The sequence below is a fragment of the Harpia harpyja genome, chromosome 5 (assembly GCF_026419915.1).
Source record: "Harpia harpyja isolate bHarHar1 chromosome 5, bHarHar1 primary haplotype, whole genome shotgun sequence".
NCBI lineage: Eukaryota > Metazoa > Chordata > Aves > Accipitriformes > Accipitridae > Harpia > Harpia harpyja.
Genome location: NC_068944.1, coordinates 54,770,048 through 54,797,486, shown reverse-complemented (window position 1 = coordinate 54,797,486; position 27,439 = coordinate 54,770,048). Strand labels below are relative to the sequence as shown.

Genomic DNA, 27,439 nt, shown 5'->3' with positions numbered 1-27,439 from the left:
GATGGTGTAAGAAGCATGCAGCCATGTGTTTGTTACAGTCAATCTCAAATTTTTGGTACAAAGCAGATTTGAATTGCAGAAAGGAGGGTGGCTTGGAGCGGGGTAGGAAAGGGAATGGGATGAACAATTTTCTCAGGGTTCTTTACAGAAGGCAGTATGAAGAGGCAACTTAGCAATGAGCTGGGGAGACAGCAGGACACTGACTTAAGCAGCAAACCTGAAGGCTGTGGACCAGTCTTGCGAAGCCTCCCAGATGATGGATCCTGCTGGCGAGCTGACTCTTTCAAGGCTTTTGTAGAAAGAAATTGCCAAAGGAAATGAGATCACAAAAGGAGCAATAAAAATGTTCACATTCCCTAGAAGCGGAGATGTTTCTTATTAGTAACTTGGTGTTTGTCTCTGATAACACATGGAGAATGCCTCATACCTGTGCAGTTCAGAAGAGGTTCAGTGTTGATGGAACTCCAGGACTCACCCTTCAACTCAGACTATCAGAGGAACTCTTCCAAAACAAGAAGTGTTTTATGAATAGATGAATAGTAGTGAAGCAATCTGAAATGACTACTTTGTGTCCTTTAGTGAAAATTCTTGCATGTTTCATTGTCATTCATGAGTCCTTTGGGGTGAACTTGATAAGACAAAAAACTGCTTGAAGAAGGAAGAAGTTTCTTATTTTCCTTCAATTTTCTTCTTTATAATGGAAACATTGATCAGGGAGTTGGGAGTGTTTAGGTGAGAAGGGTGCAGTAGAGTTTATTTGATGCACTACAGTTATAAGCAAAAATTAAAAAAAAATCATGAAGCACACCCTTAAAATGTAGGAATTTATTTCAGACTCCACATACCCATCTTTTTAGTCAAAGGGTGTCTGGAAAGAAATGGAAACTTTATATGCAGGTATAACCACGAGTCGTTCTGTACACTACCCCTTTCTTGCCGCAAGAGGGTAATGTAGAGGCACCTTTCGTTCATTAAGAATGGGTTCTTTTATAGAAAATAAATGCTTTACCTTCAATTAACTGTGGAGCCCTTAATGTCCCAGATGAACTGAAGAACATATATTTAACAACCGCATGACTTGATCAGCTATGCCAGGGGAGTGGATGGAACATCTGGGACTCCCTCCCTGCAAATATACCCAGAGTTCCTTCACTGAAAGTGAATGTGTGAGGGTAAAAGGTGAATGGTGCAAACTCTCCTGATATGCCATGAAGGGAGGTGGAAGATGCTTCAGGGCCCCAGAGGTTTGTTGTAGATCTTGGGATTTCTGTTGGTCTAGTGACTTTTGACAGATGCGCAATAATATATATGCAGCTGTGCTAAGTTGCACTGGGAAGGAGGTAAAACCCTCTGGTTTGGGGCTGGAATGACCGAGCATGAGCAACAGGGAATGAATGGAGATGAGTGGTTGAGTAAGAAGACCAGAGTTCAGTGGGAAGAACTACAATATATATATCAAAAAGTCTGTGGTAACCAGCTGGTGGAAGCAACACAGATTTTGAAGAAGAGTTCAGGGCAGAGAGGTGTGGGATGAGATCACAAGGTAAGGAATGAAACAAACTGTGTGAGGAATCTAGCAGAAGAATGATCAACTGGGAACAAGGATGGTGCGATTTCCAGTGTAGGAGGGAAGAAACAGGTAAGATGAATCTTGAGTGTTTGACCCTGGCTAATGACTTGCTCTAGAAGTTGTTTAAGAGCTGTAGGCTAATGAGGAGGCTGTCTAGGAAGGGCAGAGGAACTGACCTGAAAAGTTTTGAGCTTTGGACGCTGGGCTGGTATAGACAAGTAATTAGAGTTCAGATGTAAGGGACAGAAAGAAGACTGGTAGAAGTGTGGCAGAAGGTTTCCAGTTTGGGACGGGAATTGGGAGTTTCAGAAACTCCTCTTCAGGCTTCAGAAACTGGTCGGGGTCCAAGGATTTCTGATCTCATCACCTCTGTAAAGCTGTAAATAATCAGGCAAGTAGCAACAGAGGCTGCTAACCTGAATTGAGTCCCTTGGTGAAGTCACTCCAGTGAACATAAATACTCATTTGTTGGGGAACAATGCTAAAGTTAGGTGTTTGGTTTTAGTGTTCTGTTTTATAACAAAACCTAACTATTCTGTTAGGAAAAGCCTGTGAGAAAGCGTCTTCAAACATGTCAAAAGCAGCGGCTGACTATTTGCAGCAGTGATAATGATCTGCAATTTGGAAGGAGAACAGAATGTTAACCAGCAAGGCTGCTGAGTACTGTCATCTGATCAGGGCTGGGGTCTTGTGACAAAAATAGTATGTGACCACGTAATTAAAGGCTCCCATAACGCACATGCTCAGAACGGGTGAAGAGGCAATCATGATGAGTGCGTATTATGTATGACACTGCTGCAGCCTTGTTAGTGCTTCCAGTCAGATGAGAAATGAACATTAACCAAGGCAATGAATGGGAACCTTCTGACTGAATTCATCTTAAGAGGCAAAAGAGAAAACCACTTTTTTTTTTTTCTACTAGTCATCTTGAATGAATAATAGTAATCAGCAGCTATTCTACAAGGCTGATGCATTCTTGCAGAATGAAAGGAAAAAGCCTTACCCTGAAAGAGATTTGGGGGCTTCTGCTTTACTTGGAAACATGCAGCCCATCCACAGCTGGGACTGGGGATAAGAGGCTTTGTCAGTGGAGTCCATGAGGTTCAGAGGGTCTCACACTGCTCTCACAGGCTGGAGCCTCAGAAGTCCTCAGGTAAGGACCAAGGCTGGAGTAAAAATTAAATTGGAAAAAATTTAGGCTGTAAAAAAGTGAACTTTCAGCTTGTGTAACAGGGTTGGAAGCAGAATTTCTGGTGGAGTGAGTTGATGAGCAATAGGTAGTCCTGGAGTGTCCAGAAAAACAAGGCTGGCTCCTCATTTCACAGGTGTGAGGCATTACCTGTTGGTGAGAGAGGAGGAGGACAGAAGCCAAGAGGCACCAGCTCTGCCCAGTTACTGGAGGTGTAGTCTATAAACTGCCACAAAGGGGCAGGATTTACTTATTTTTCATATGGTAAGTAATGTAGTTAAAAAAGAAAACTGTGGTTGCTAAATACTGCTGTGGGTACCTGAAGGATGCATTTTCATCCCCAAGCTCTGGGGTTTGGTAATGGGTGAGAATTATACCGGTTGCCAGATAGTTTTGGATTTGGTGTCTCCCCAAGCTTTTAAGATGATATGCTATCATCATCAGATTATCTGCCTAATAAGGTTAATTGAACAGACTTGGTTTCATGTTAACATAGTATTTTGTATTTCAGAAAGATGGAACTAGGACTTCTTAGAACTGAGAGAAACACAAAGAATATACAACCTAAGAAACATTCTTAGATTCTTTTTTTCAGATTCTTCCTTGACATCTGTATGAGGAAGAAATGCACTGCTGCTTGCCAGGCAATTTTACACAGTAATGTTAGAGAAGAAAATAAAACCTGTTTGCATTTAATTCCAAGAAAAACAACTAAATAAAAGCTAGTGAAAATTAAAAAGCTAGTGAAAATTAAATCATCTTGCACAATTCTAGTGCTATGACTAATACTATTCACAGTGATGTTTCTGAATTTTGCTTCAGGTACCAATTTGAGTGTACAAATAATACTAAGTCCTGGGAATGCATAATGTCTGAGTGGGAGAGACATGCTGTCCTCTTTCTGGCTGAACAGCTTTTGTCCCAGCTCACATTCCCCCTTCCCCTTGCAAAACTTCAGCTGGGAATGTTTATATAGTGGCTGTTTGTGCCAGAGTGAGGAAGGGTGCTTTCTGGAACAAACCTTCCACATTTGTGGAGCAAAACTTGGAGTTTATGCATAACTGAGATCCACTCTTTGTGGCTGTGAATGTATGTTTGATGAACTATTTTTAGTCTTCTATAAATACGCACAACAGCTCTTGATGATTTGTTTTGCTGTGGTTTAGGTTTTTGCCACTGGTCTTAAGAGTAATTTTTTATTCTCATTAAGACATTACAAATCCCTGATTATTTTCCCACATGCCTAATGAAGTAGATCATGCTTCTTTGGTGGGGTGGGGTTCAGTGCATGGCTGACTTAACTGTAGAAAAAGCAAGGGGAGGGAGCAATTGATTCTTCTGAGCACAGAGGTGTACATTTTATGCAACCTTTATGAAAATAAAGGAAAGGCAATTATTATATACCTTTACCTGGTGATAGATTAAGGGTCTATATTCCTCATGTAATAAAGGGCAGAAAAATTTCAGTGGGTGACTTATGCCTTGCGATGTCTGACACCAATGATCTATGACCTATACTAGGACACTAGTTGTCCTTTTAGGCCTGCAAAGTATCTATAAGCATTCATTCCTCTTCTATCTCAATGGAAGTGGAATACAGTTACCTTCACAGATTTGGGCTCTTAGCTCTTCACTGATGTCCTCCATAGCTGTGAAATCCTCAGCGTAGAAGAGATGTTTATATGATGGCTCAGAAGCAATTTCCAGCAGTTCTTCCTCAATTGCTTTTCCTATTCCAATGGCATAGATAATTATACCTAGATTCAAAAGAAATTGTACATAATTATTACATCAGCAGTTCTAAACCCTTGTTCTGCCATGAAAGGAAAATATGAGCATTAGTCATTTGAGAGAGAGAGAAGGGAAAAGCACAAGAAATGTATATGCTATGTAACTTCAAAATTGGTTTTGAACAGGCTTAATATGCTTTAGTTATTGAGAGATATGTAGAAACTCACTGCTTTGCTGTAATTTAACAGATAGTTTTTAAGTTAGATATGACAGTTGGTTGGCCACTACTGATAGTAAATGAACCCTGAAAGAGTGCTGCAAAACATCCAAGAGAATCACACAAGTCAGCCTCACAGTTGCACTGAAAGTTCCTGGTTTGTGTGTGTCTGTGTATGTAGGGTGGGTGCAATAGAGCTAATTACTGATGGGAAGATCTATTATATATTAGCAAATGGGGCAGAATCCTGAAAGATGGCAGTATTTTTTTAAGAAAAATATAAATATGTAGTCTTTCACTGAAATCCTCAGAGCACGTTGAGACTAGATTCTTGCACTCTAAGGGACACTAGTCATCTGGGAGGCACTGCAAAGGCACCCAGACCTGTGAGGGTAAGAACAGGGGAAAAGAAATTATTTGTGGGGCTAGGACAGAAAGAGCCTCATAGCAGGGATACTCCAGACAAGCATTTCTCCAGCAGAGGTGCTAGGGAGAAAGTAAATGAGGATTTGTAGTTTTCTTCACTCTGAAAGCAGGGAAGGAAGAAGTGGTTCACAGCCCTCTCACCAGACAGATTTTAAACAAGCAATGAATACAAACCATAGTGATCTTCAGTATCCCCTTTTTCAGCAGTTATTTTTTTATTCTTGTGAACATCTGATCTGATACAACATTTCTCTTTCCATCAGTTCTGGCTTAAAAAGTGTCCACAACTAGTACTGATTTTGTGATTCATAATACAACTATTAGCTTCATAGTATTTCATGCTCTTTTATAAGATTCAAGTGCAGAAGCTGCCTTCTCAGCTGGCTGGTTTCAGATAAAACTTAGGATGAGGAGGTTTGATATCTCTTTATTATCACAGGGCAATAACAGCTACACAATCACTGAATTGCAACTTCAACCTTTTTGCTGAAGAATCCTGGGCCTGATAACATCATAAAATACACATTTTCCAACTCTTTAACATTTAACGTAAGCATCCTTACTTTTCATCGTGAATCTGCCTACCATTGCACTTCAGCCAGGAAAGTAAAGCATTCACCAGAAGCTGATTCGATTTAATGAATGGACCAGTCATGCTGAGGTCTGTTGCTTTTTAAAGACTTGGAGATATCAGTGATAAAGCAGTCAAGGCCAATTTCATATTCAGCATTACTACATTGCCTACACTGCAATTACACAGGGGATGGATTTGGCTTGTAGCATTACAAATATCAGCGTAAGCAGTCAGGAGCTGAGGTTTCATTCAGCAAGTAAGCAAGGTTGGCTTGTACTTCTTTCTTTCTTCAGTCCTGTAAATCCTCCATGTAATTTCTCCGATCTCACTAGTTAGCATATAAATCTTTGGTTTTGTTTTTAATATTTTAAAACCCACTTTGTTTATATTTCATTGTAATGGCACCCTTATTAACACATGCTCTTCTCATACCCTTGGACATTTTTCCCTTTTCTCCTTACAGAGAGGTATCAGTCCTGACCAACAGTATACTAATCATGTATCAAGTTATGATTGATATATTAACTCAATAAAACAAGAACAGAAAAAAGATGTGCAGTATCTTCTAAAGTTTGGCTATTTTCTCTGTGTTGTGGGCTATCAGCCATGGTTCTTGAAGCAGTTTCTCAGAAAATGTTTTGCAAAGAAAAAAGGGATCCTTTATTTTCTTGAAAAGTTTTGAAAATTTTCAGTTGACTCTGCTGAAACAGCTGAAAATTTTCTGATTTGTGGCACAGGTGTCCTAGAGGATGGATTTATGCCCAGACTTATTCTAAATTAAAAATCACCAGTTTTCAGTTACATTTCAGCATATCACCTGATAAGGCACATAGAAACAGACAGACAGCACTACAGCTATATCCTTTTGTAAAGAGGATGCATCTTCCTTCCAGAACACCATCAGCACTATAAAATTGGTTAAAAATACAGGATATATGTAAATAAAAATATGAAGTAATCAATTATTACCATAGTATTTCCCAGGAGGATAGATTTCTGTATTTTGAAGGTTGGGGTTTTTTTTATTGTTTTCTTAGAATTTTTGATGAACTTTCCAGTGTTCCCAAATCTCTGTATCAAATGTCTACCTTTAGTGGATATGTTCAGGGCACTGCATGGCATGCCAGGTGGGTAGTACCACTGCCTGTGGATGGCATGGAACTGCAGTGGCGAGACACTCATCGTGGGTCCTGCATTAGGATGACGTACATGCCTTGTAGCAAAGGCTCCTGTGAATGCCAAAGATATGATGTTCTGCTACAGTGGTCATTGTACTAGCCAAACTGCTCTGGCAAATGCTTTCTTGATTAGTACGTACTGTAGCACATCCACACTATTACTACATCTTATTTCTAACAATATTTGCCTTTTAGAATGAGTCAAAAACATCTCCAGTTACCATTTCGCTTTGCTCTAGCAGCCCACTCGGAGACTTCATCTTGGGCTCGTCCATCCGTAAACACAATGGAGATTCGAGGGACATTTGCTGAAAATGGTCTTGCTCCTTCTGTTTCTGTGAAGCTTCTCTCAAACATTTGCTTCAGAGCCAGTCCTGTCATGGAACCTCGCCCCATGTACTTCATTTGCGATACAGCTTTCTTCATGTCTTTGGCTGAGCTGAACTGCCTTAATGTAAACTCTGTGCGAACTTCAGTGGAATACTGAAGCAAACCAACTCGAGCAGCTTTGGGTGAAATTTCAAGTGAATCCAAGATTCCTGAGACAAATTGTTTTACAATTTCAAAATTATCCTCTCCAAGACTTTTTGATCCATCAATCACAAACACCAGGTCAACTGGGCCTTCAGTGCATCCTGTGAAATAAGCAGCAGAGTGTTCAGATCATGAAAAAACTCCACAAAGCTGAAAAAGGGACCTAGGTAACCAGGGACTGTATAAACTTAGAGATCACCTGAGTTTCTGGCTCATCCAACTTTGCCAGTGTGTCTAAAGATGTTGTGTACAGTCTATATCAAAAGCTAAGAGTGTGCCTATAACCAAGAGTTTAACAAAAATATAATCACAGTGAATACGTACTGAGACATACTGCTTCGCAGAATACTACAACTCTTAAAAATACAGCAACAATCAGCAAATTTTAAGAATGACTGTTAAGTGGAGAGAATTGCGTAACTGAAGAACATAGCTAGGATATAGAGACAGCTGCCATCATTTTCTTTCAGGGATAGGCCAGTATGCTAACTTTACATTTGTGTAGATGACCAGCACTAAAAGACATGGAAGAGAATCATTGGAGCTGCATTTGTGTTGCAGAAGTAGCAAAAAGGTGAAGGTGGTACAAAGAAATGAGTCAGTGAAACCACACTTGTATATAAGGTGAAAATCTAGGAGTCATATTTAGAGTGGCAGGAAACAGTGAGGCAAAAGCCAAAGAGCCTGGGGAAGGCTGAGCGAGAAGAGAAGGGTTAGGCAGCCTGTCCTAGGGCGTAGGATGAGGGTCAAGTCTGGGGACAAAATTCAGACAATGCACATGTTTTTATAGCACAAACTTAAACCTGTAGTGGCAGAAAAACAGCTAAAAAACTATAGGTGAGAGAGTAAATGCTAGAAAAGTGCCTAGCTGCTAAACATGGATCAGAGTTGTTTATATAAGTTTTTTTGCTTGTAACTCTCTAACAGTCTTGTAATTAGAAGGCTTATGTATTGCTGAAATTAACCTTTTCTGGTTTACCCATTAAAGCTGGGAGTTTGTCAGGAGACTGACAAATTTGGAGTTCTCATACTTTTTGGCGAGTGCACACACAAAAATCAAAGCAGTTTGTAGGCACTGTGCATCCATGACAAGGTTAGGGAATTTAGGGACTGGAGAATATCTTTGAAGCTGCAGACTGGTTCTGCCAGGTGTTTTTTTATTCTGGAAAGCAATTGCCTCCAGCAGGCATAGACTAGTGCACTTTGTGCAAGGGGCTGGCTGCAGAGATTCTCAGCTCCTATTTGATCAATATAACTTCCAGGGAGAATTTGCCATACTAAGGAATGTAAGATTTGCATCTTAGTCTGGAGCAAATGAACTTTGACCTCCACTCATCTCTGATGTTTGTATAGTAAGAACGCTGTAAGCGCTATACAAGAGAGAACTGTGCAGCAGAAATTACTTTGACTGCAGAAATTACTGTTACCAAGTCAGTGTAGGAGTAAGGAATTTTCAGCTTTAAAGCTTGGGCTTTTCTTCTTAGACTGTAGCTCAGTTTTAAAACTGCTGTCCAAGAATTCCTTTCTGCAGTCATCTGAGGAAAAGATGTGTCACACATACTAAGGCAATGGAAATGCAATGAATACAAATATCAGAACCACCTCAATATCATTGCGTAAGTCAAGATAGGGCAGCAGTTCATGGTGAATGGTTTTAGTTAGGATTGAGATCAGCCATGAACATGTTACCATTCTTTTGGTAATAACAGTCTCCCCAACTAAGGCATCCATTTTTGCAGAATAAATGTTTTTACTGAGTTCCAGTAGAAGAATTTCTCTTCCAAGTATTAAGGGGTGATGAGATAAATGCATGTCATACTCTAAGCATGTCATGTTGGAAGATAAGCAAATAGAATTAATCATATTTTAAAATGGAGTATATAAAGATAAAAGCTTCACAATATATGAATCTGATTAAAGTGCACACTCCTTGATAATCAGATTTCACTTTGGCTTTTTTCCTGATGTTTGGAAAGAATTATTATTGTACTTGGTGCAACACCAAAACAACTGTTCCAGTTTGTTAGTTTTTTGCTTATGAGAGCATCAAGTTAATTGTTCAAGACATTTTGCATCACACTCACATATGCCTTGGGCTTTCAAATATCATACCATTTTTGAAGTGAGGCATTTTTTGAAGTGAGGCGTTTGAAGTGAGGTCAAGTAATTTTAGAAATCAAGCAAACAAATGCTTTCTAAATAAAATGTACTTACTTCTGCATGTTTTCTGATCCTCTTTTAGTACATATCCCTCCTGGCATTTGCAGATGTATGAATCGTCATTATTAATACAAATATGTTCACAACCATGGGCAACTGATTTGCAGACATCTTTATCTAGGAAAAAAATGAAATATTTATATGTATTCCATTTAACATATTTATAAATTAGAAGACTCCAGACATGATATTTAAAGAATGTATGACAAAGGAGTATAACGTCTTTGTTCTTTTATGTAGCAATGCCAGAGAAGAGTGGCCGACAGACATATTGAGTTACTTACTTCGACATGTTTTCCCATCTTGTCGCAGGACAAAACCCTCATGGCACTGACAGCTGTATGAATTGTTATTATTAATACACACATGTTCACAGCCATGGTCAATGGATTTACACAGGTCTTTATCTGAGAATTGTTAAGAGAATTTCCTTATTAGATGATTTCTTAAATGCAAAACTGGCACAAACAAGCTCTGAGTGTAATTAAGTCTGTTATTTCTTTTACAACTGAAAAAACATATTCCCCATAAAAGTTTCAGCTACTCACTCCTGCATGTTTTCCTGTCTTGCCTCAATATAAATCCGTTGTGACACTGACACGTGTATGAATCGCCAGTTGGAACACAGACATGTTCACAACCATGGTTGACTGTTTTGCAGATATTTTTACCTTGGAATAATGAAAATTATATTTAGCACAGTTAGCTAGGTAAATAACTTTCATAAAATGTAAAAATTATGCAATAATCTTCCAGGAAGGAGCTCACTTCATGAAGTTGATTCTATATTAAAGACACAAATAACACACTACTGTTGGATGGTGTGTTTCATTAACAGATCGGGAAGTACAAAACAAAGATTAAACAACTTACTCCTACAAGTTTTCCCATCTTCCCTCAGTATGAAGTCCTCATGACACTTGCAGATATAGGAATCCTCAGTATTAACACAAATATGTTCACAGCCATGGTCAACTGAGTTGCAAACATCTTTATCTGGTAAGAGTGGATGGAGTTTGTGAGGTGAGGTTCGTTAGGGAGAGATAATATCTTTTATTAACCAGCTCAGATAGTTGGAAATCACAAACATACACATGTGCAAATGCTCACAGCCACAACACTTAAAAGCCTCAAATAAAAACATACTTTTATAGCTCAGGCTACTCACATCTACATGTCTTTCCATCTTCCTTCAGTATGAATTTTTCACGACACTTGCAGATGTAGGAATCTTCAGTATTCACACAAAGTTGTTCACAGCCATGGTTGACTGAATTGCAAACATCCTTGTCTGCAAACAGAACAGTTGGTAGTCAACATACATCAGCAGAGGCCTTGATTATATGTGTAATTCATCAAATTAAGTCCTCATGCTACTTACTTCTGCAGGTTTTCCTATCTTCTCTCAGTAGAAACCCATCATGGCATTTGCAGATATACGAGTCATCAGTATTAACACAAACATGTTCACAGCCATGGTTGACTGATTTGCAAAGATCTTTATCTGAAAACATATGACAGCTCTTGCTAGTTAATGCATTTCTACACAAGCATGAATGAGCTGCAGACAGAAAGTATGCTGATAAATATCAGACTACTTACTTTTACATGTTTTTCCATCTTCTCTTAGCAGGAATCCCTCCTGACACTTACAAACAAATGAATCACCAGCATTAACACAAGCATGTTCACAGCCATGGTTGACTGATTTGCAAATATCCTTGCCTGGGAATAGTGAGATAATATTTAATGTGGTTTGCTAGTTTAACTTTTTTTATAAATACAAAGACTGGGGGGGTAATCCCATGAGCAAAGCAAGCTGGAAGTCTGCAAACTGAAAGCGAATCTCTGGCTAGTTAAATGATAGACAGGTTAGCTTACATGCAGCATAAGTTCTGTACCACCTGAGCAGAAAGAATTGCATGGTTTGGATGGCCTCCCACTGACAATAAATCATTTTAGGATTAATCTGACTAGATTAAGGAGGAGGACTTTACGTTAAAAGCAGTAAGAGTGAAAGGAGGGAATAATTTAGTACAGTCATTTAGCACAAATTCATGCTGGTAAAACCAAAATTAAGCAAAACGCTACAGGACATGAAGCAAAATAATTCTTTAACATCCTTACATCAATGCCAAGAGTCTGCATAAACCCCAGAAGAGTAGGAACTACTCATTTAAGAGGATAAATAAAATCTAACTGGTATTGCTGAAAATTGATGGAAGGATTTGTATGACTGCAGTGTTAAAACCAGTTGGTTAAAACCTCTTCAAGAAGGACAGATGGGGAGAAAGTACAGAAGGAAGTGGAGCCATCTATCAGCATTCCCTTTCTTTTTCACTGCAACACAAAAGAAAATATTCTCAATTGCTAATGGAGAACTACCTTTACATAGAAAGTAGAACAGTACTGACAGTCAAGTACAGATTAACTCTTCAGCAAAATACTTAGGTTTAATGTGTAGGGAAGAAAAAACTTGTATTTTTACAAGAACTTCAGTCTAAGCCAAATTACCTGGAGGTCTCATGCTGCCAATACAAAAATTCCAAAAATCACTACAGAGGACAATCTTCTAACTCAACAAGCATTATGTTTAAGACATGACAATCTAAACTAGATCCCATTATAGCAGATAAAGAAGAAATTACCATGTAAGTAAAAATTAGCATCTGCTTATACACAGCTGTGTGCAACTCAGACACATTTGTCGTTTTTAAACAGAATCAAATACAAACCAGCAGCAGACATGGCTATTACTTCAAAAGGATGAATTTTACACAGCTGAAAGCAAATATGAACCAGAGTATTTTGGGATGGGGGGGAATAATAAAAAAAAATAAAAGAAGTCAATGATTGCATTATTTGAGGTTATTTTACTAGATAACTCCCTAAAATAATCTAAAAAGAATGTCAGAGTAGTTAAAAAAGCAACCTCATTTAGAAATTGAGATTGAAAACAGGTATAAGATTTGAATAATAATTGAAAGAAAGGAACATTCACAGTATTTACTGAACATGAAAATATTAGGCATTTGAAAACACTGAAATAATAAGATAAAGGACAAGGGGGTGCAAAGCCAACAAAATAAAGGATAGTATGAGTAAGTTATTTAAAGACTATTAGGGACAAAAAGCATTCTAACAATGTATTGTTAATTAATAGAAATGGTAAATTGCCAATCTTAATGCAGAAATGTTGAAAATATTTAGTGTATTCAGATCTGAACTTATGAAATAGGCTACTGATGATATTGTTGGAGTGAAGAGTTTCACCAGCTGAGAAGCAGGTCACACAGCACCTACTGAACACACACATTTTTAAATCAGTAACTCCAGATAATTTGCAGTGAAGAGTTGTAAAAGAGCTGGCTGAAGAACACCTTGGATGCTTCTTGTTACTTTTCAGTAACTCCTAGAACTCTGAGGAAGCCCCAAAACACTGAGCAGTCTCCATCCCCAGTATATGCACACACACTGAAAAAATACTATTGTTCCAGTGTTTGAAAAGCATGAGAAGTTCATTGTAAGCCTGTCAGCTTGACATTGATCTGCATTAAAATAATGGAATAGATAATGTGGAACTTGATTCAGAGTAAAATCAAAGAAAGAGGATTAATATAAATCAACTTGGTGTTATGGAAAAATAGATCCTGGAAAACTAAATAAATACCTTTTTTAATTGAGGATCATTCATTAAGCTCATGCTGTTCATACAATGGAACATTCAGTAAGGCAGCAGTCTTGGTATTTATTTTGATTAAGGAGATGATAGACTACAGAATCAACATTATATGGATTAACACTGGCTAGAGAGGTCTTCAGAATAAATTGTAAATGAGGGAACATCAAGTGGCTTTGTTTCTGAGAATTTGCCCTGCTCCTCTACTACTTCACATTTTTATGAACAACCCAAAAGAAAATACAAAATAATCACTGACAAAGTTTGTAGGTTACTCCAGTTTTGAGAGAATGGCAAATAAAAATAGAGCAGCTGCTGTTATAAGGAGACATGATCTTTTTGCAAGCTGGTTAACAGCAATTCATATGTATTTTAAAATAGCCAGAACTAAGCTTATACATGTAGAAACAAAGAATGAAGGCTGTACTTACAGGATGTAGGACACCTATGTGACAGAGTCTTAAACAGCTTATAATCACGGTAGATAACCAACAGAACACAAGTGCTAGCAGAATATTTTGGTCACAGACTAACGGTATCTTTGGTCATAAAAAAAGACAGATTAAAAAAAAAAGATAAAAAAGGATAGGTAGATTCAAATAAGAATTAGGTGAGTTATTGTTCCTTTACCCTGGACCTTGCTGTGTGTCCTATTAGAAGACTTCGTACCACTGTGGTGCCCCCACAAGGATGGTGATAAATAGCAGAGTTTTTAGAGGAGCAAGAAGAGACTTATGAAAAGATTAGAAAATATATAAAGAGCCTGAAGGAGTTTCATCTGCCTATCATTTACAAAAGAACATGCTAAGAGGTTAAGTTAAAGAACAGGTTAAGTCATGATGTGCATGAATATACACAGAATGACACAGTGGCAATTAGAACTTCAGCCCATCAAAGTAAAATGCAGCAACATCCTATGCTCAAGATTAAAACTCAACGTACTCAATATAGAAATGAAGTTCACATTTTAAAAGCTACATTCAAATGTTAAAATTGGCTGATTTTCTGAAATGTATCTTTACTTCAAACAATAATTAATTCATAGAAGTCTTATGACCTATAGAGAGCAATATTCTGTTCTGACCACTATGAATTGGTGAATAACCTCCTAATAAAAGGAAAATGAAATTTCTTCTTTTTTCATAAGCTACTTACTTCGGCATGTTTTCCCATCTTGCCTTAGTACAAATCCATCACGGCATTGGCAAGTGTATGAATCATCATCGTTAACACAAAGATGTTCACAGCCATGACTGACTGATTTGCAGATGTCCTTATCTAGGAATAATTTAGATTATTTACTACAGTTTGATGAATGAGAACATTTCCAAAACTTTAAAGACTAAAAGTAATAAGCTCCTAGAAATAAAGAATTTATCCTCCTTTTTGTCAGGCAAAATCCCCTATAAGAAGACCTATCTCTAACACAATATGTTTCTTCAGTAGACCTCTGAGTGCAAAAAATACAGTAACATAAAATAACTTACTTTTACATGTTTTCTTATCTTCCCTCAACACAAAACCCTCATAGCACCGGCACATGTATGAACTATCAGTATTCACACAAACATGCTGACAGCCATGGTCAACAGAATTGCAAACATCTTTATCTGGAAAAAAAATAAGGTTGCCAGTATTTAAAACATGTCTATGAATGCACAGATTATAAAGGATATCTTCTATTAAAGATAAGGATACTTACTTCTACAGGTTTTTCCATCTTCCCTCAGTGCAAATCCCTCATAACACTGGCAGATGTATGACTCATCAGCATTAACACAAACATGTTCACAGCCATGGTCAACTGAACTGCAAATGTCTTTATCTGAGAACAGTTGATGATATTTGGTTAAAGCACATCTACAGCGAATGTATCAAGCAGGGAGAAGTAATAGCTTTTATTAGGTCTACTGATATCACTGGAAGAAATGGGCAAAAATTTAGGCAGCAAACACTTCTTACTCTTGGTACCTGAAAAATTGTGAGTCGTCTTTGTCTCCAGTCATATCAGTTTGGCTATTAAAATACACTATTTTTGTCCACAGAGTCTCTTACAAGCTTCTGGCAGATATAACAATACTACTCCTATATTATAATAGTAAACTGTTGTTGTTGTATTTGTTAGAACACTTCCACAAATCTACATACTGTAGATAAAAGCCTATGAGTAATTATCAGAGTACTTACTTCTGCATGTTCTCCCATCTTCTCTCAGAATAAAACCCTCATGACACTTGCAAACATATGAGTCATCTTCGCTAACACAAATATGCTCACAGCCATGGCTGACTGATTTGCAGATGTCCCGTCCTAGGAATGATTGATATAAATACAGGTTTTGAATGAAAACATGTTAAAAAAATGTAGATATCAAAAGGAAGTTTTTTTCCAGTAAGAAGTGAAAAAATCCTTTCTTGCTTGCCTGGTGCATGTGCAAAAATGTTCAATAGATACCGATCACTCACTTCTGCAGGTCTTGCCATCTTCTCTCAGTGAGAATCCCTCACGACACTTGCAGATGTAGGAATTGTCAGTGCTAACACAAATATGCTCACAGCCATGGTTGACTGATTTGCAGACATTTTTACCTGGGAATAGTTTAATAGATAAAAAATTGTGTTAGTTAAGGGCAAAATGTTCAAAGTCTTACAATTCCCAGCTACTGAATGTTCTTGTCCTTGCTAGTGTACTGGACTCAATCCTGCAAATCATTTATAGCACCTGCTGTATTTTTTTATTGTAACGAAAAGGTACATCTTTGTCCTGCTAATTTTACAACCTTACTATTAAGGAAAAGTCCACTGTTCCAGTTCTAGAGTTTGTAGCATTTCACGTGTACCTAGCATGCACAGGGATTTCCAAAGGCACCTAAATCCCACATCCACATTTCAAGTAAACTTTCTGGTGAGAAACAGATCTTTCTATCATCATATTTTATCTTCAGTAATGAACCTGCTCAAACCTGAAATAGTTATGCTTTTTTTTCCCTGTGCTTAACTTCAGAAGTTGTTTGTCATTTTTCTGTAAAGTAGGATTACAAAAGTTTGGTGTAAGTAGTATTTAAGGGTAGTGAGAAAGACAAATCACATGCTCCTGCTGTGAAGTTCTGGAAAATTGTCAGCTATAATTGGGCAAGCAGATGTTCAGTGGTGTTTTCTGATACAGAATTTAGATACAATTCATATTTCAAAGTAAAATAAAATACAATCTATTAATTAATGTTAGATAAACTAACATCTTGCTTTCACTTTCTTCCCCACACCCTATATTTTCCTGCAAGGACTTAGAATAGACTAGACTAGACTATTTCAGTTGGAAGGGACCTACAATGATCACCTAGTCCAACTGCCTGACCAATTCAGGGCTGACCAAAAGTTCAGGCATGTTGTTAAGGGCATTGTCCAATTGCCTCTTAAACACTGACAGGCTTGGGGCACTGACCACCTCTCTAGGAAGCCTGTTCCAGTGTTTGACCTCCCTCCTGGTAAAGAAATGTGTCCTAATGTCAAGTCTAAACCTCCCCTGGCGCAGCTTTGAACCATTCCCACACATCCTATCCCTGGATACCAGGGAGAAGAGATCAGCATTTCCCTCTCCACTTACCCTCCTCAGGAAGCTGTAGAGAGCAATGATGTCACCCCTCAGCCTCCTTTTCTCCAAACTAGACAAACCCAGAGTCCTTAGCTGCACCTCATAGGACATTCATTCCAGCCCTTTCACAGCTTTGTTGCCCTCCTCTGGACACATTCAAGGACCTTCACATCATTCTTAAATTGTGGGGCCCAGAAGCGCACGCACTACTCGAGGTGAGGCCGCACCAACACTGTGTACAGCGGAATAATCACCTCTTTTGACCGGCTGGTTATGCTGTGTTTGATGCACCCCAGGATGCGGTTTGCCCTCTTGGCTGCCAGGGCACACTGCTGACTCATACGGAGCCTGCTGTCAACCAGCATCCCCGGATCCCTTTCTGCAGGGCTGCTCTCCAGCCAATCCTCTCCCAGTTTATACTTGTGCCTGGTGTTACTCCGTCCTAGGTGCAGAATCCAGCATTTTGACTTGTTAAAATTTCATTCCATTAATCATTGCCCAATGCTCCAATCTATCTAGATCCCTCTGGACTTCTGCATGGACAAAATATTTCACTTGCTTTTAGAGTGACAGTACTTTTTGAGCCAAGCAGAATTTGTCTCTGTTTGTGTGGAATAACAAAGTAGAGTGTTGTTGTGATACACAAACTGAGAATAAGTAGCTTTTCATTTGTCATGGTAATATCTGTATGACCTTAATTTTTTTTTTCTGTAAATGTTTTTTAATAGCAGATGTTGATGAGATCTATGGGTATTATTGGGATTACAGTTACAAAATACATAATGCCTATGTGTTTTTCAGAGACTTATCCATGATTCTTCTTTGATCACTTAATGATCTAAGCTATAAAAATGGAGAAAAATCTGCAATTAATTTTTTCTTGATATCTGCCACTCATCGTAACTGCATAATGTAGTCAAATGTGTAATGCAATTATCTCTTTTTCAATCATCCTTATCCCATACTGCACAAAATGAACTTTCCATTAATAATATTGCAAGCTTCATGCTGCATCAGGCTTTAGAAACATTATATACTTGTGCCTTGATTTGAGAAGAAAATTACAGTTGTCCCATATAAGGATGTAAGTCAGAATAAAATAGTTTTGAATCCACAACAGTCCAATTTCAGGGCTACTTTTTAAATGGCACAGATATTTAGGGTGTGATTCAGGTGCCTAAAAGTATGCATCCAGTACCACTTTAGATGCCTCAGCATATCCAAGATATTGACATACTGCTGGCAAATATGACACCAAAGGGGAAACTATGAACTTTTCGAATCCTTGAGCATTTAAAATGACATTGGACAGCAATGTTTAGGCAATCAAATCCTACCTTACAGATTTCTTCTATGTCTGTAATAAAAATCTAACTCTGAGGTGCTGAATAATGACTTACGTTTACATGTTTTCCCATCATTACGAAGCCTGTATCCTTCAAAACACTGACAAGTATAAGATCTGTCACCATTTACACACAAATGTTCACAGCCATGATCACTCAGAGCACAATAGTCAACTCCTGTAGGAGCAATTGAAGTTATTAAAAAAAATTAACAATAATGAATCAATTATTTTTCATCTCTAATATTTGCATGGCATATAAGCAAGTAAATATAAATACATTGAACTGCTTAAACAATAATCCAGTTCCTTATTCGATAATATACACATAGCTTCAATAAAATGTAAGAGGGCCTTGTGGTGTACTTTCCATTGGTTGCTTTAAGCAGAGTTGAGAAATCATACTTTCCTATGCTTAAATAGCTCAATGGAGTCCAGTCCACGTCTCAATACTTACAAATTGAATTTAAAAAAAACAACCCAAAACACCTTAGCAGTCATTTTATATAAGACAGTGGCAAAGACATAAAAGCTACCTTGTGAACATTCTTCTTTAAATACAGTCTCTAAATGGCCCGATGTGAAGGTGGCAGTCCCCAGAACTCACTTGTGCACCTGACTCAGCTGCCGTGGCAGCAAGCAGAAAACCTCTCAGGGACCTCACTGGGCTTTGGCTTAGACTATTCAAGCTTTTGCAAAGAATTGCAAATGACAAGTACTGTCAAATATGGTCCATTTTTCATCTTAAAATTCGTAAGTGTTTCTTCTCTGTAATACAAAGACATAGGACCCCTGGGATCCCGCAGGAAGCACTTGCTACTATCTATTGGCTACACAGACAGTGTCACTCATTTTTTTGTAACTGGTTGTTAGAGTAGAAACCTGTTTACCATTCAGGTGTTCCCACAGCTGCCTTAAAGGTACTTGTGCCTGTGTATATGACACCAGAATTGTAATTCCCAGATGTTTTCCCATTAGGAGGGGTATATGTTAAATGCTAATCCCTTCCATTCCACTGCTCATTCAGGAAATCCCAAAGTGCCAGAACTCTTTTCATGATAGCCTGAAAACATCCACAAGTTTTCAACAGCTATTCTGGAGCTCAGGAATAGGACAAATCTCTTTCCTAAATATATATGAGGAGAGGGGTATGCTGGCAAGAAGAGGAGCTATTCAAAAGGGCTCAGTTTCATTGCACAGAGGGATTCCAGAAGGTGCAGCACTGTTTTAATGCTGCTAATAGGTCTCCAAGTATGGCCTGGAGGAAAATAACTCAAAGAGTGAAAAAACCACCTCTTTTTACTACAAAGGAAAAGGGATTTTTCCATATGCAAGTTGATAAAACTCCATAGTTAGGCTGTTTCTAAATTTGCAGTGGTTCTTTTAGATAAATGTCTAGATAAATTGTTTCTAGCAGACCCTATCACTGTTACATGTATACTAGTTCTGCTTTGCCCCTGCAGCTCTCTAGAAAGGGGCAGACAGAAACAAAGTCTGTCAAGGTATTGGATAGGGCTAAAAAGGTTAGCATGCAGGCAAAGACAAGGTTAAAGACAAAGACAAATTGCCTTTACTGATTTGCCTCACTTCTCCCTAGATCATTTTTGTGACTGAGCACTTGCAGTTTGACTTCTGTTAAAACTGTGTTGCCTGAGTGCAAGAAATGGAGCAAACTCTGGAGCTACTCTAACACTGAACAAACTTGAAAAATAATGTACCTCCAAAATCTGTAGAAAAAGCAGCCAAAACCCTCTCATCAAAGAGGTCCAGGAAAAGTCACCAGGTAAAATGCATTCACATTCCTCTTTTCCTGGTCCTTTCTATATACTCTTTTTCCAGTGAAGGAGGCAATTTGGCTATTTGTGAAACTGCAATGATTCTCAATGATCATTGGATTTATAAAGGGCGGAGAGCTGTCATGACAACTTTTGTTCATTTATTAAGGGTTCCCATGCAAAATGTAAGGCTCAGTGTGGGACTCTCACTTTTCCTCCTGTCCCAGGTAAGCTGATGCAGTTTGCCTGGGGGACACTACTGTCAAGAATGACCTGTCAGTCAGACACATTTGTCATATGAATGAAAAACTGTCTCTAACACCTGGGGATGAACAGATCTTCCAAAACTTTTTTCAATATGTGACGATTTAGAGTTATCTTGACAAGTATCCTTTCCTAAGTCCTTTTTCTGTCTGTTTCTGCTTTCAAATAATTATTAAAGTATTATTGAAATGCAGACTGTAAGAATAAATCGAAGGTGTGTCCTCTTCCCTGTATGAAAACAGAAACCTTTCCCGGGTGAACTGACATCAAGGAGGTTCCCACAAGACTTACGTGTGCAGGTTTTTAGGTCTTCATTGATGACAAATCCTTCAGAGCACTGACAGACATAGGAGCCATCAGTATTTAGGCACAGTTGCTCGCAGCCATGATTGCTTTCAGCACAGTGGTCCACTCCTATTGATGTGTGTTAATAATTGAAGAAATCACATTGGAGCCTTAGATACATACACTATGACACTGTAGTTAGTACACGATGCCTTTGCAGAGTAAGGGAAAAAGATCAGTACAACTTTTTATTTATGCAGTATCCCCACCTATTTGAGTAACTTGAATTAATTAACAACACCTAAGTAAAATGAATACAACAACCCCACTTGGCAGATAACAAACTTGATGAAGTGCAGATTTCCCTTGCCAAAAATCACAAAGGGAAACTAATGCGGAGTGAAGGGAGAACCTTGAAGTCCTACCTAGTCTTACCTGCAGAATCATGCTTTCTTTCTTTAAAAAGCAAGACTCTCTCTTTTGTTCATCATAAAATTTTCTCAGAGAGAAAGTATGAATAGTAGTAACTCTTGAAACAGAAATTCTGGCTTTCATATTATTTCATAAACAGTAAATTCTTTTTCAACAGGATGAGAAATCACCAGTTTAGAACTTTAACCTGCCAACAGATTCAAGCAGTTAAAGCCTAGTGGGGGACAGATACAAATTATGAGTGTGAGAGTGTCTTAATATGTTCCTTTTCTTTGATTTTCCTATTCCTATTCCAAGTAAGATAAAGTGGAATATTTTTTTTAGTCTTGTATGCAACTGGTTGTGTGAAAGATGAAGGGTGGGGGAAGGTAGAGAGAGGTGTGAATTGGGTTTAAAAATTATATTGTCTCATAGAATGAACAGCAAAGCAGTAGGGTGAGATACGTGCCCTTGTAGATGTACTGTGTAACCTGCTGACTCTGTAAGTACAAAAAAAGTACATTTTAGGAAAAAAGCTTTATACTGAACTTCCTCATAATATTTGTTTGACTTGTTAATGGCTATTTTTAGTTATATAGGCCCAAATTACTTTAGCTTAACTTGATCAAAAGTAGTGGAGTTCTCTCAGACACAAACAGTTTCATATGTCGCTATTTGCAAATCATTTACAGATGTGAACAGGCATGTCTGTAGCTGTTTGTTTATGTAAAAAAAATTCTGTACTTAATGTAAAATTACTTAGTTTTAAATATTGCTGTTTATTAGTTTATTTAACTAAGCAACAAGTTTGCAGTAATTGGTCCAGATTTACCATTATATGTAGATAGAGATAACGTTGGCTTGAAAAGGTGAAGCTGAGGTGTCAGTTTTTACTAGCTAAAATAAGTTCCAGCTGGAACATTCTCCTTTTTCCAAGAGTTTACATCATCGTGAAGAGGCTTGTGTAACTTCTCAGAGCACACAAAAATGTGGGGGAAAAAAAGAAAATAACTATCCCCCCATATTCTCTATGAAAAATTGCATCTGTTTGGCACCATCTTTTACAATACAAACACCCACACTAATGTGAATTTTAACATTTAAATACTTTGGGTTCTCATGCAGAATCTTTTAACACGCTCTTTCAAAGAGTGGACTAATCACAAAGCTGCTAATTACCAGGCTTTAGAAATTAGTATAACTGTAAATTTGGTCATCACGTGTGCTTCACTACATGTGTAAAAAAAAATGTAAGAAGGAGAAGGGACAGAGAAAGGCTCAGTATTTTTAAAAACAATGAGTGTTTTGGGATATATTAATTTTTAAATATTCAGCTTGCGATAGCCTAAAACCATAATTGTTAAAAAGTCCTGAGCTCTTGCAACACATCCAAGTTTCCTTAAATATGGCTTTATCACAAACAGTTTATTTAAAAATAATTACTCCCTGGCCTATCAACTTTTTTTTAATTTCAGTGACTGAGAGTTCCTTTTGAAAAATGTCATAAGTACATCAGGGAAAAATGCTGCCAGTATTTTTGATGATGTGCAAAATGGTTCTCTGCAATAAAAGTATCTTCTAAAAACTGGGTGATGTCAAGTGGGCAATGTTGTTTTTTTCTGGTGCAACACTGATCCTTTGTTTAGTAACATTCTTATAAAAAGAGGACATTTTATCAAACAAATCACTGAAAGTGTAAACATGCAGAAGGGGGAAGTCTCTACATATCTTCACATATCAGCATACATCAGTATCAGGTGTGCTGCAGTTTACATAGCCCATAGCAATGATACAGATGTTCAACAGCAAGCACTGGCTTTGTGTTAGACACCTTGGCTGAACACATTTCCCCAGTTATTGGGATTGAAGAAGATGATGCTGTAGTTCTCTATTAGATCAAGGATCTCACTATAGCATTACTTCACCAGGACTGGCTCATGGTGGACTTTACAGTAACACAGGTTTGCATAGCTCAGAAAGATCTCAAAAGGGACCCAGGAGCATTTTCTCTCTCTGTTCACACCTCGCCCCACTGCAGTAACTAGTCACTGCAGTTCATGAGACACACTCATTTCTGCACGTATTGCCATCATGTCATTGGGCGTATCCACGATGACATTTGCACACAAATGACTCTTCCATGTTAACACATTCATGTTCACAGTCATGCTGACCTAAAGCACAGAAGTTTACATTTGTGGAGAAAAAAACAGTGAAGAATTCAAGCTGGCCATGAGTGTTTCTGAAGTAAAACAGGCTTTAAAAACTCATTTTTCTTAAATGATACTCGATTCTGTGCTTTGGACACCTGTTAAAGCTGATAGTGAGCTGAGGACCTGAGAGCGGATTGCAAATACTTGGCTATGCCAGACTTTACTTTGACTCGCACAGACCTGCTCCTGTAGTCATCAGAAATCATGCATCGTGGTGAAGGAGGAATGCCTAGTGCTAGTTACCAGTGATACATTCTCCCTGATTTATAATGAGGGCATATATGCAAATGTTCTGCTTTATTTTACAAGCTTTTCTAACATGAGCCTTGTTATAACAAGGTTTGGAATAGGAGCTTGATCCTGGAAATGTCACCAGGTTTACAGCCAAATCCAAAGCCCCCTAAAGTTAAGGGAAAATACCCCAAATGTGAATTACAATTTGCCTCTAATTCACAATTATTCTTGACAATAAATATTCTACACAATGCTGTTCTTTTGCTCCTATACTCACCAAGGCACATCCAATCTATAAAAACTTGAATGTATTAAGATACCACATAGATAATAAAAACCAGTATAGCATGGATTGCTGTAAAAACGGCACTGTGTAGACAAAGATGCTTCATGAGAGTGTATCTTTAAGATGGAAAGAAAATACAGTTCCAAAACCAGATAAATTTTATGAGTGTCTAGAAATATAATTATGTTGCTCCAGGCAAGCTTCTTATTCATAGAATATCAGCAGTGCAATTCTGCCCCCCAAGAACTGAGTCACCAGATCAGGCTAGTTCCTTTTGCTGAATATATTCTCCTTAAACTTTAACAACATTACATTGAAAATCTGCTGTGATTCCAGGCCCCCACTCAAGAAGAGCTGTAACACAAAAGTCTTTTTAAAGTAAATAGCATGGTGTGATTGGTTTAGAACCCTGACATTGCTGAGGCTGTTTTTACATTTTTTTTAGGAAACTGTGGGGTTTCGTGTGTGACTTTAAGTTGATTTTAATAGCTACATTACCTATGCAGTACTTTCCCAAGCTAATGAAATACATCTGTCCTTTGCTAAACCAACTGGGCAAAGGAAGGCGATTTTTTTTTTTTTTTAAAGTTGTTTGTGTCACTACTAGACAAGGTCAGAAAGTTTCAAACAAGTAATGAACTTATTGTTTTTGAGCCACTCTGGTTCCTATATTACTCCTCAGGTTTCCATAAATCTTTACAGAAAACATCTAATATACAATATACTGTACAAAACAGCAAAGAGTATATTTTTCCAGCATGACTGGCTCAGTCAAAATTCAAGTTCATAAAGAGACATTTGTTTCAACCTTAATGATGGAGAAAACTTTCATCCTTTCAGAATGGGAACCATTCACAGCAGGTTTAAGAAAAAAAAGCAGATGAACTTTATTATGTCCAAGGGATTACTCACTTTTGCATGTTTTCTTATCTGGATTAAGTCTAAACCCTTCTTGGCATTGACAAAAATAGGAATCATCTGTATTAACACATTCCTGTTCACAGCCATGGTCCTGAAGAGCACAATAGTCTGGTCCTAAATGGGAAAAATTTGTGTCAATGAGGAATATAATTACTCAGAAATAAGCTAAGTAAAAACTAGTTACTTTGTTTTCTTTTCTTTTGCCTTTTTTTTTCTAGGCATCATTCTGACTTCTTACCATATTGTTTCAAACTATGAAAATAAAATGTTCCTTTTTTCCAAATACCTGCTATACTTAGATATACCTGGTATGTACACTTCAATGAATTCTTTGAGAACACATATACTACATGCAGTAGAGAAGTTAGAATCTTAAATACTTCTTAACATTTTGCAGCTAAGTCCTATACATTGCCTCATCAAAATTGTCTCTTTATTTTACTCAGAGCAAGTTAGATGTGATCTGTAATAAATATACCAACATGCTTTTGAATGCTGTTCATTTGATCAAAGCAGGACAATCAGGTCATCAGGAGCACAGGTGTTTTAACAGCTCTGGGTGTTTGCTACGTAGTTCTTCAATTTAAAATGCTCGTGAAAGGGAAGATGAGCAAAGTCTAGAAACAGTTACTACTTGTGTATAAAGTACCTTAAAAAGGAAAGTAATTGTGCAGTAAGCACTGGGATATTTACCACATAGTGTTTACCACTATTGGTGAAGTCAAAGAACCTGACATTCACTTAGGTGCAGTGTCTGGCCATTACTTAGTTTTCTATCAGTGGAATTAATTAACTTACACTAGTGAAAGAATGGCCTTAACCCCTCAGCACTGCTAAAAATACATAAACAAGTCACAAACCTAGTAAGTCACATTTGTGAAGACATCCAGGCACTTTTGAACACCTCATTACATAACCTGAAAACTGATATTCAGAGGTTAATTATTATTCCCAGAGGTAACTGGCTTCCTGAGGCAGGAACTGTTCTTTCCTTGTATGTGTGGCAGGCTAATGCAATTGAGCCTTTACATATGATGAAAGACTTTAGCAATAATAAACCACCTATATTTGCAGGATAAACAAAGTGGAATGTGACTTTCTAAGAAAACCGGAGAGGAGTATTTTATAATTTATGAACTCTACTTCATATATTTATAGAACATTTCCTTTACCAAAGCTTTTTATGACAGCATATGCACATACACAGATGCATAACACAGGGATATCTTATCTGTTTACTGAAAAAAAATACCAGAAAATACAGTTTGTTCAAGAGTGCACTGAAGAGACAGAAACCATAAAGCCACGTGTGTGCACCAGAGGAATATGGCTGTATGCCTTCTGGACCTACTCAGTGCCGTGTTGCATTTACCTGCTCAAATCCTTGCTAACTCAAGTGTGCAGGACAGACTTTTCCTGGGTAAATGATTCTGAAGATGACCACAAGAGTTGAAAAATATGTATTATTATCTTTGTTGGAACCTTGAGGCTATTATGTTGGGAACACTAAAGACATATTTCACAGGGCTTCATTAACACCGTCCATATTAAGGTTGCTAACAGAAGGCCTCTACCAGCTACTGCTCATGTGAACCCACCCACAACTCAAACAGGGACCTTCCCTAAAGAACAACAGTTGAGGCTCAGCACCCCTAAGTACTAGCAGAAGCTATCATCCGTCCTCTTGAGAGGAGCAGCAAGAGTGACAAAAATCCCCTTAATAGTTAACTTAGTAGCTAAGAATGACCTCTTCCTGCCTCACTGATAATCTGATTTGCTGCTCTCTTCCAGCCACACATAGAGTTCTCTGCTGGTGTTGGCAGGGTTGCCCTCATGAGCCGTGTTCCTTGTATTTAATTCTAAGAAGTTTGGAGTAATTCCCAGAGAAAACATTCGTCAGATATGCATCACTGTACTGATAACATTTACATTTTCAAGCTTTTCTTTGTAGCCATGAGCATGAAAGCTTACTTTCTATTTTTGAAAGGAAAGCCAGGATTCTGAGATAATCACGAGATCTCGGGAGCTGGTGCCCCAGGCCCAGGCCTGCTTGCTGATGCAGAGATCTGTTCTGGCATGGGTGCGAGTCTTGGCTAGTTGGCGATCATCCCCAAGATTCAGTATGTAAGCCAAATATGTAGAAATTTATATGAAAGATCTTAAATTTACAAACATTTTAAATCCAGTGATCTGAAGTTTGTTTCTTCATGCTGTTTATGCTGACTCAAAGGCAGCATGATTCATAACATATGGAAGCTAGGGGACACTTTTGCTCTGAAAAGCTCTCATGCTGTCTTGACTTTTGCACATTAAGAGCTACACAGTTCTTTCATTCATGCTTTATTAGCAAGGCTCAGAAGATATCAAGTGTAAGGAAAAGTGGCTTAGTAAGTTTTACTTATGCTTAGACTCAGGACATGCATCTTGAAGGAGATTGATTTGACATAGTATTTGCTCATTCCTCCCTGACTACTCCTTCTGAATCAATCTCTATGGCCTACCATGTCCAGTCACTTTGATTTTTCCCTAATTGCAACCTGATGGGATTTTCTCCCTTAACTGTAAACTAATTTAAAGCATTTACAACAAAACAGAATGCAGTTAACATGGCAGAGGCGCACAGACCTCTAAGAGGCCTTGTCTGTGGCCTCTGCCTCTTGGCTTGGGAGCTGCATTTAATGTCAGGCTCTCACCCTTGGTTCTTGCTTGAGCTATGTTAGAGGTACACCTGTGCCTAGCCTTGCATTTTGCTGATGCTGACCTGCTGACGGGCTGGCTTGATTTCCTGAATTGACC

At 38.0% G+C, this 27,439-nt stretch overlaps 1 protein-coding gene and 1 long non-coding RNA gene across 9 annotated transcripts in view; one reads left to right on the top strand and one right to left on the bottom strand.

The window, feature by feature from the left end:
* MATN2 (matrilin 2) overlaps positions 1–27,439 on the bottom strand; it is a 76,928-nt gene that overhangs the window by 4,124 nt on the left and 45,365 nt on the right. For 6 of the 8 annotated variants that reach the window (XM_052786997.1, XM_052786994.1, XM_052787000.1 and 3 more), the window contains 18 exons: positions 24,635–24,757; positions 20,585–20,707; positions 18,310–18,432; positions 15,784–15,906; positions 15,506–15,628; positions 15,021–15,143; positions 14,806–14,928; positions 14,474–14,596; positions 11,242–11,364; positions 11,021–11,143; positions 10,808–10,930; positions 10,513–10,635; positions 10,188–10,310; positions 9,924–10,046; positions 9,634–9,756; positions 7,107–7,520; positions 4,364–4,516; positions 218–289 (listed from right to left, as the gene is read on the bottom strand). In XM_052786997.1, coding sequence (XP_052642957.1) covers positions 218–289; positions 4,364–4,516; positions 7,107–7,520; positions 9,634–9,756; positions 9,924–10,046; positions 10,188–10,310; positions 10,513–10,635; positions 10,808–10,930; positions 11,021–11,143; positions 11,242–11,364; positions 14,474–14,596; positions 14,806–14,928; positions 15,021–15,143; positions 15,506–15,628; positions 15,784–15,906; positions 18,310–18,432; positions 20,585–20,707; positions 24,635–24,757 — 2,484 coding nt within the window. The remainder of the gene's footprint in view (positions 1–217; positions 290–4,363; positions 4,517–7,106; positions 7,521–9,633; positions 9,757–9,923; positions 10,047–10,187; positions 10,311–10,512; positions 10,636–10,807; positions 10,931–11,020; positions 11,144–11,241; positions 11,365–14,473; positions 14,597–14,805; positions 14,929–15,020; positions 15,144–15,505; positions 15,629–15,783; positions 15,907–18,309; positions 18,433–20,584; positions 20,708–24,634; positions 24,758–27,439) is intronic. The other 2 variants (XM_052786999.1, XM_052787001.1) reach the window with 2 other exon arrangements.
* LOC128141823 (uncharacterized) lies at positions 144–9,640 on the top strand. The gene is made up of 3 exons (XR_008235186.1): positions 144–2,723; positions 2,896–3,023; positions 7,125–9,640. It is a non-coding gene; the product is annotated as an uncharacterized LOC128141823 (long non-coding RNA).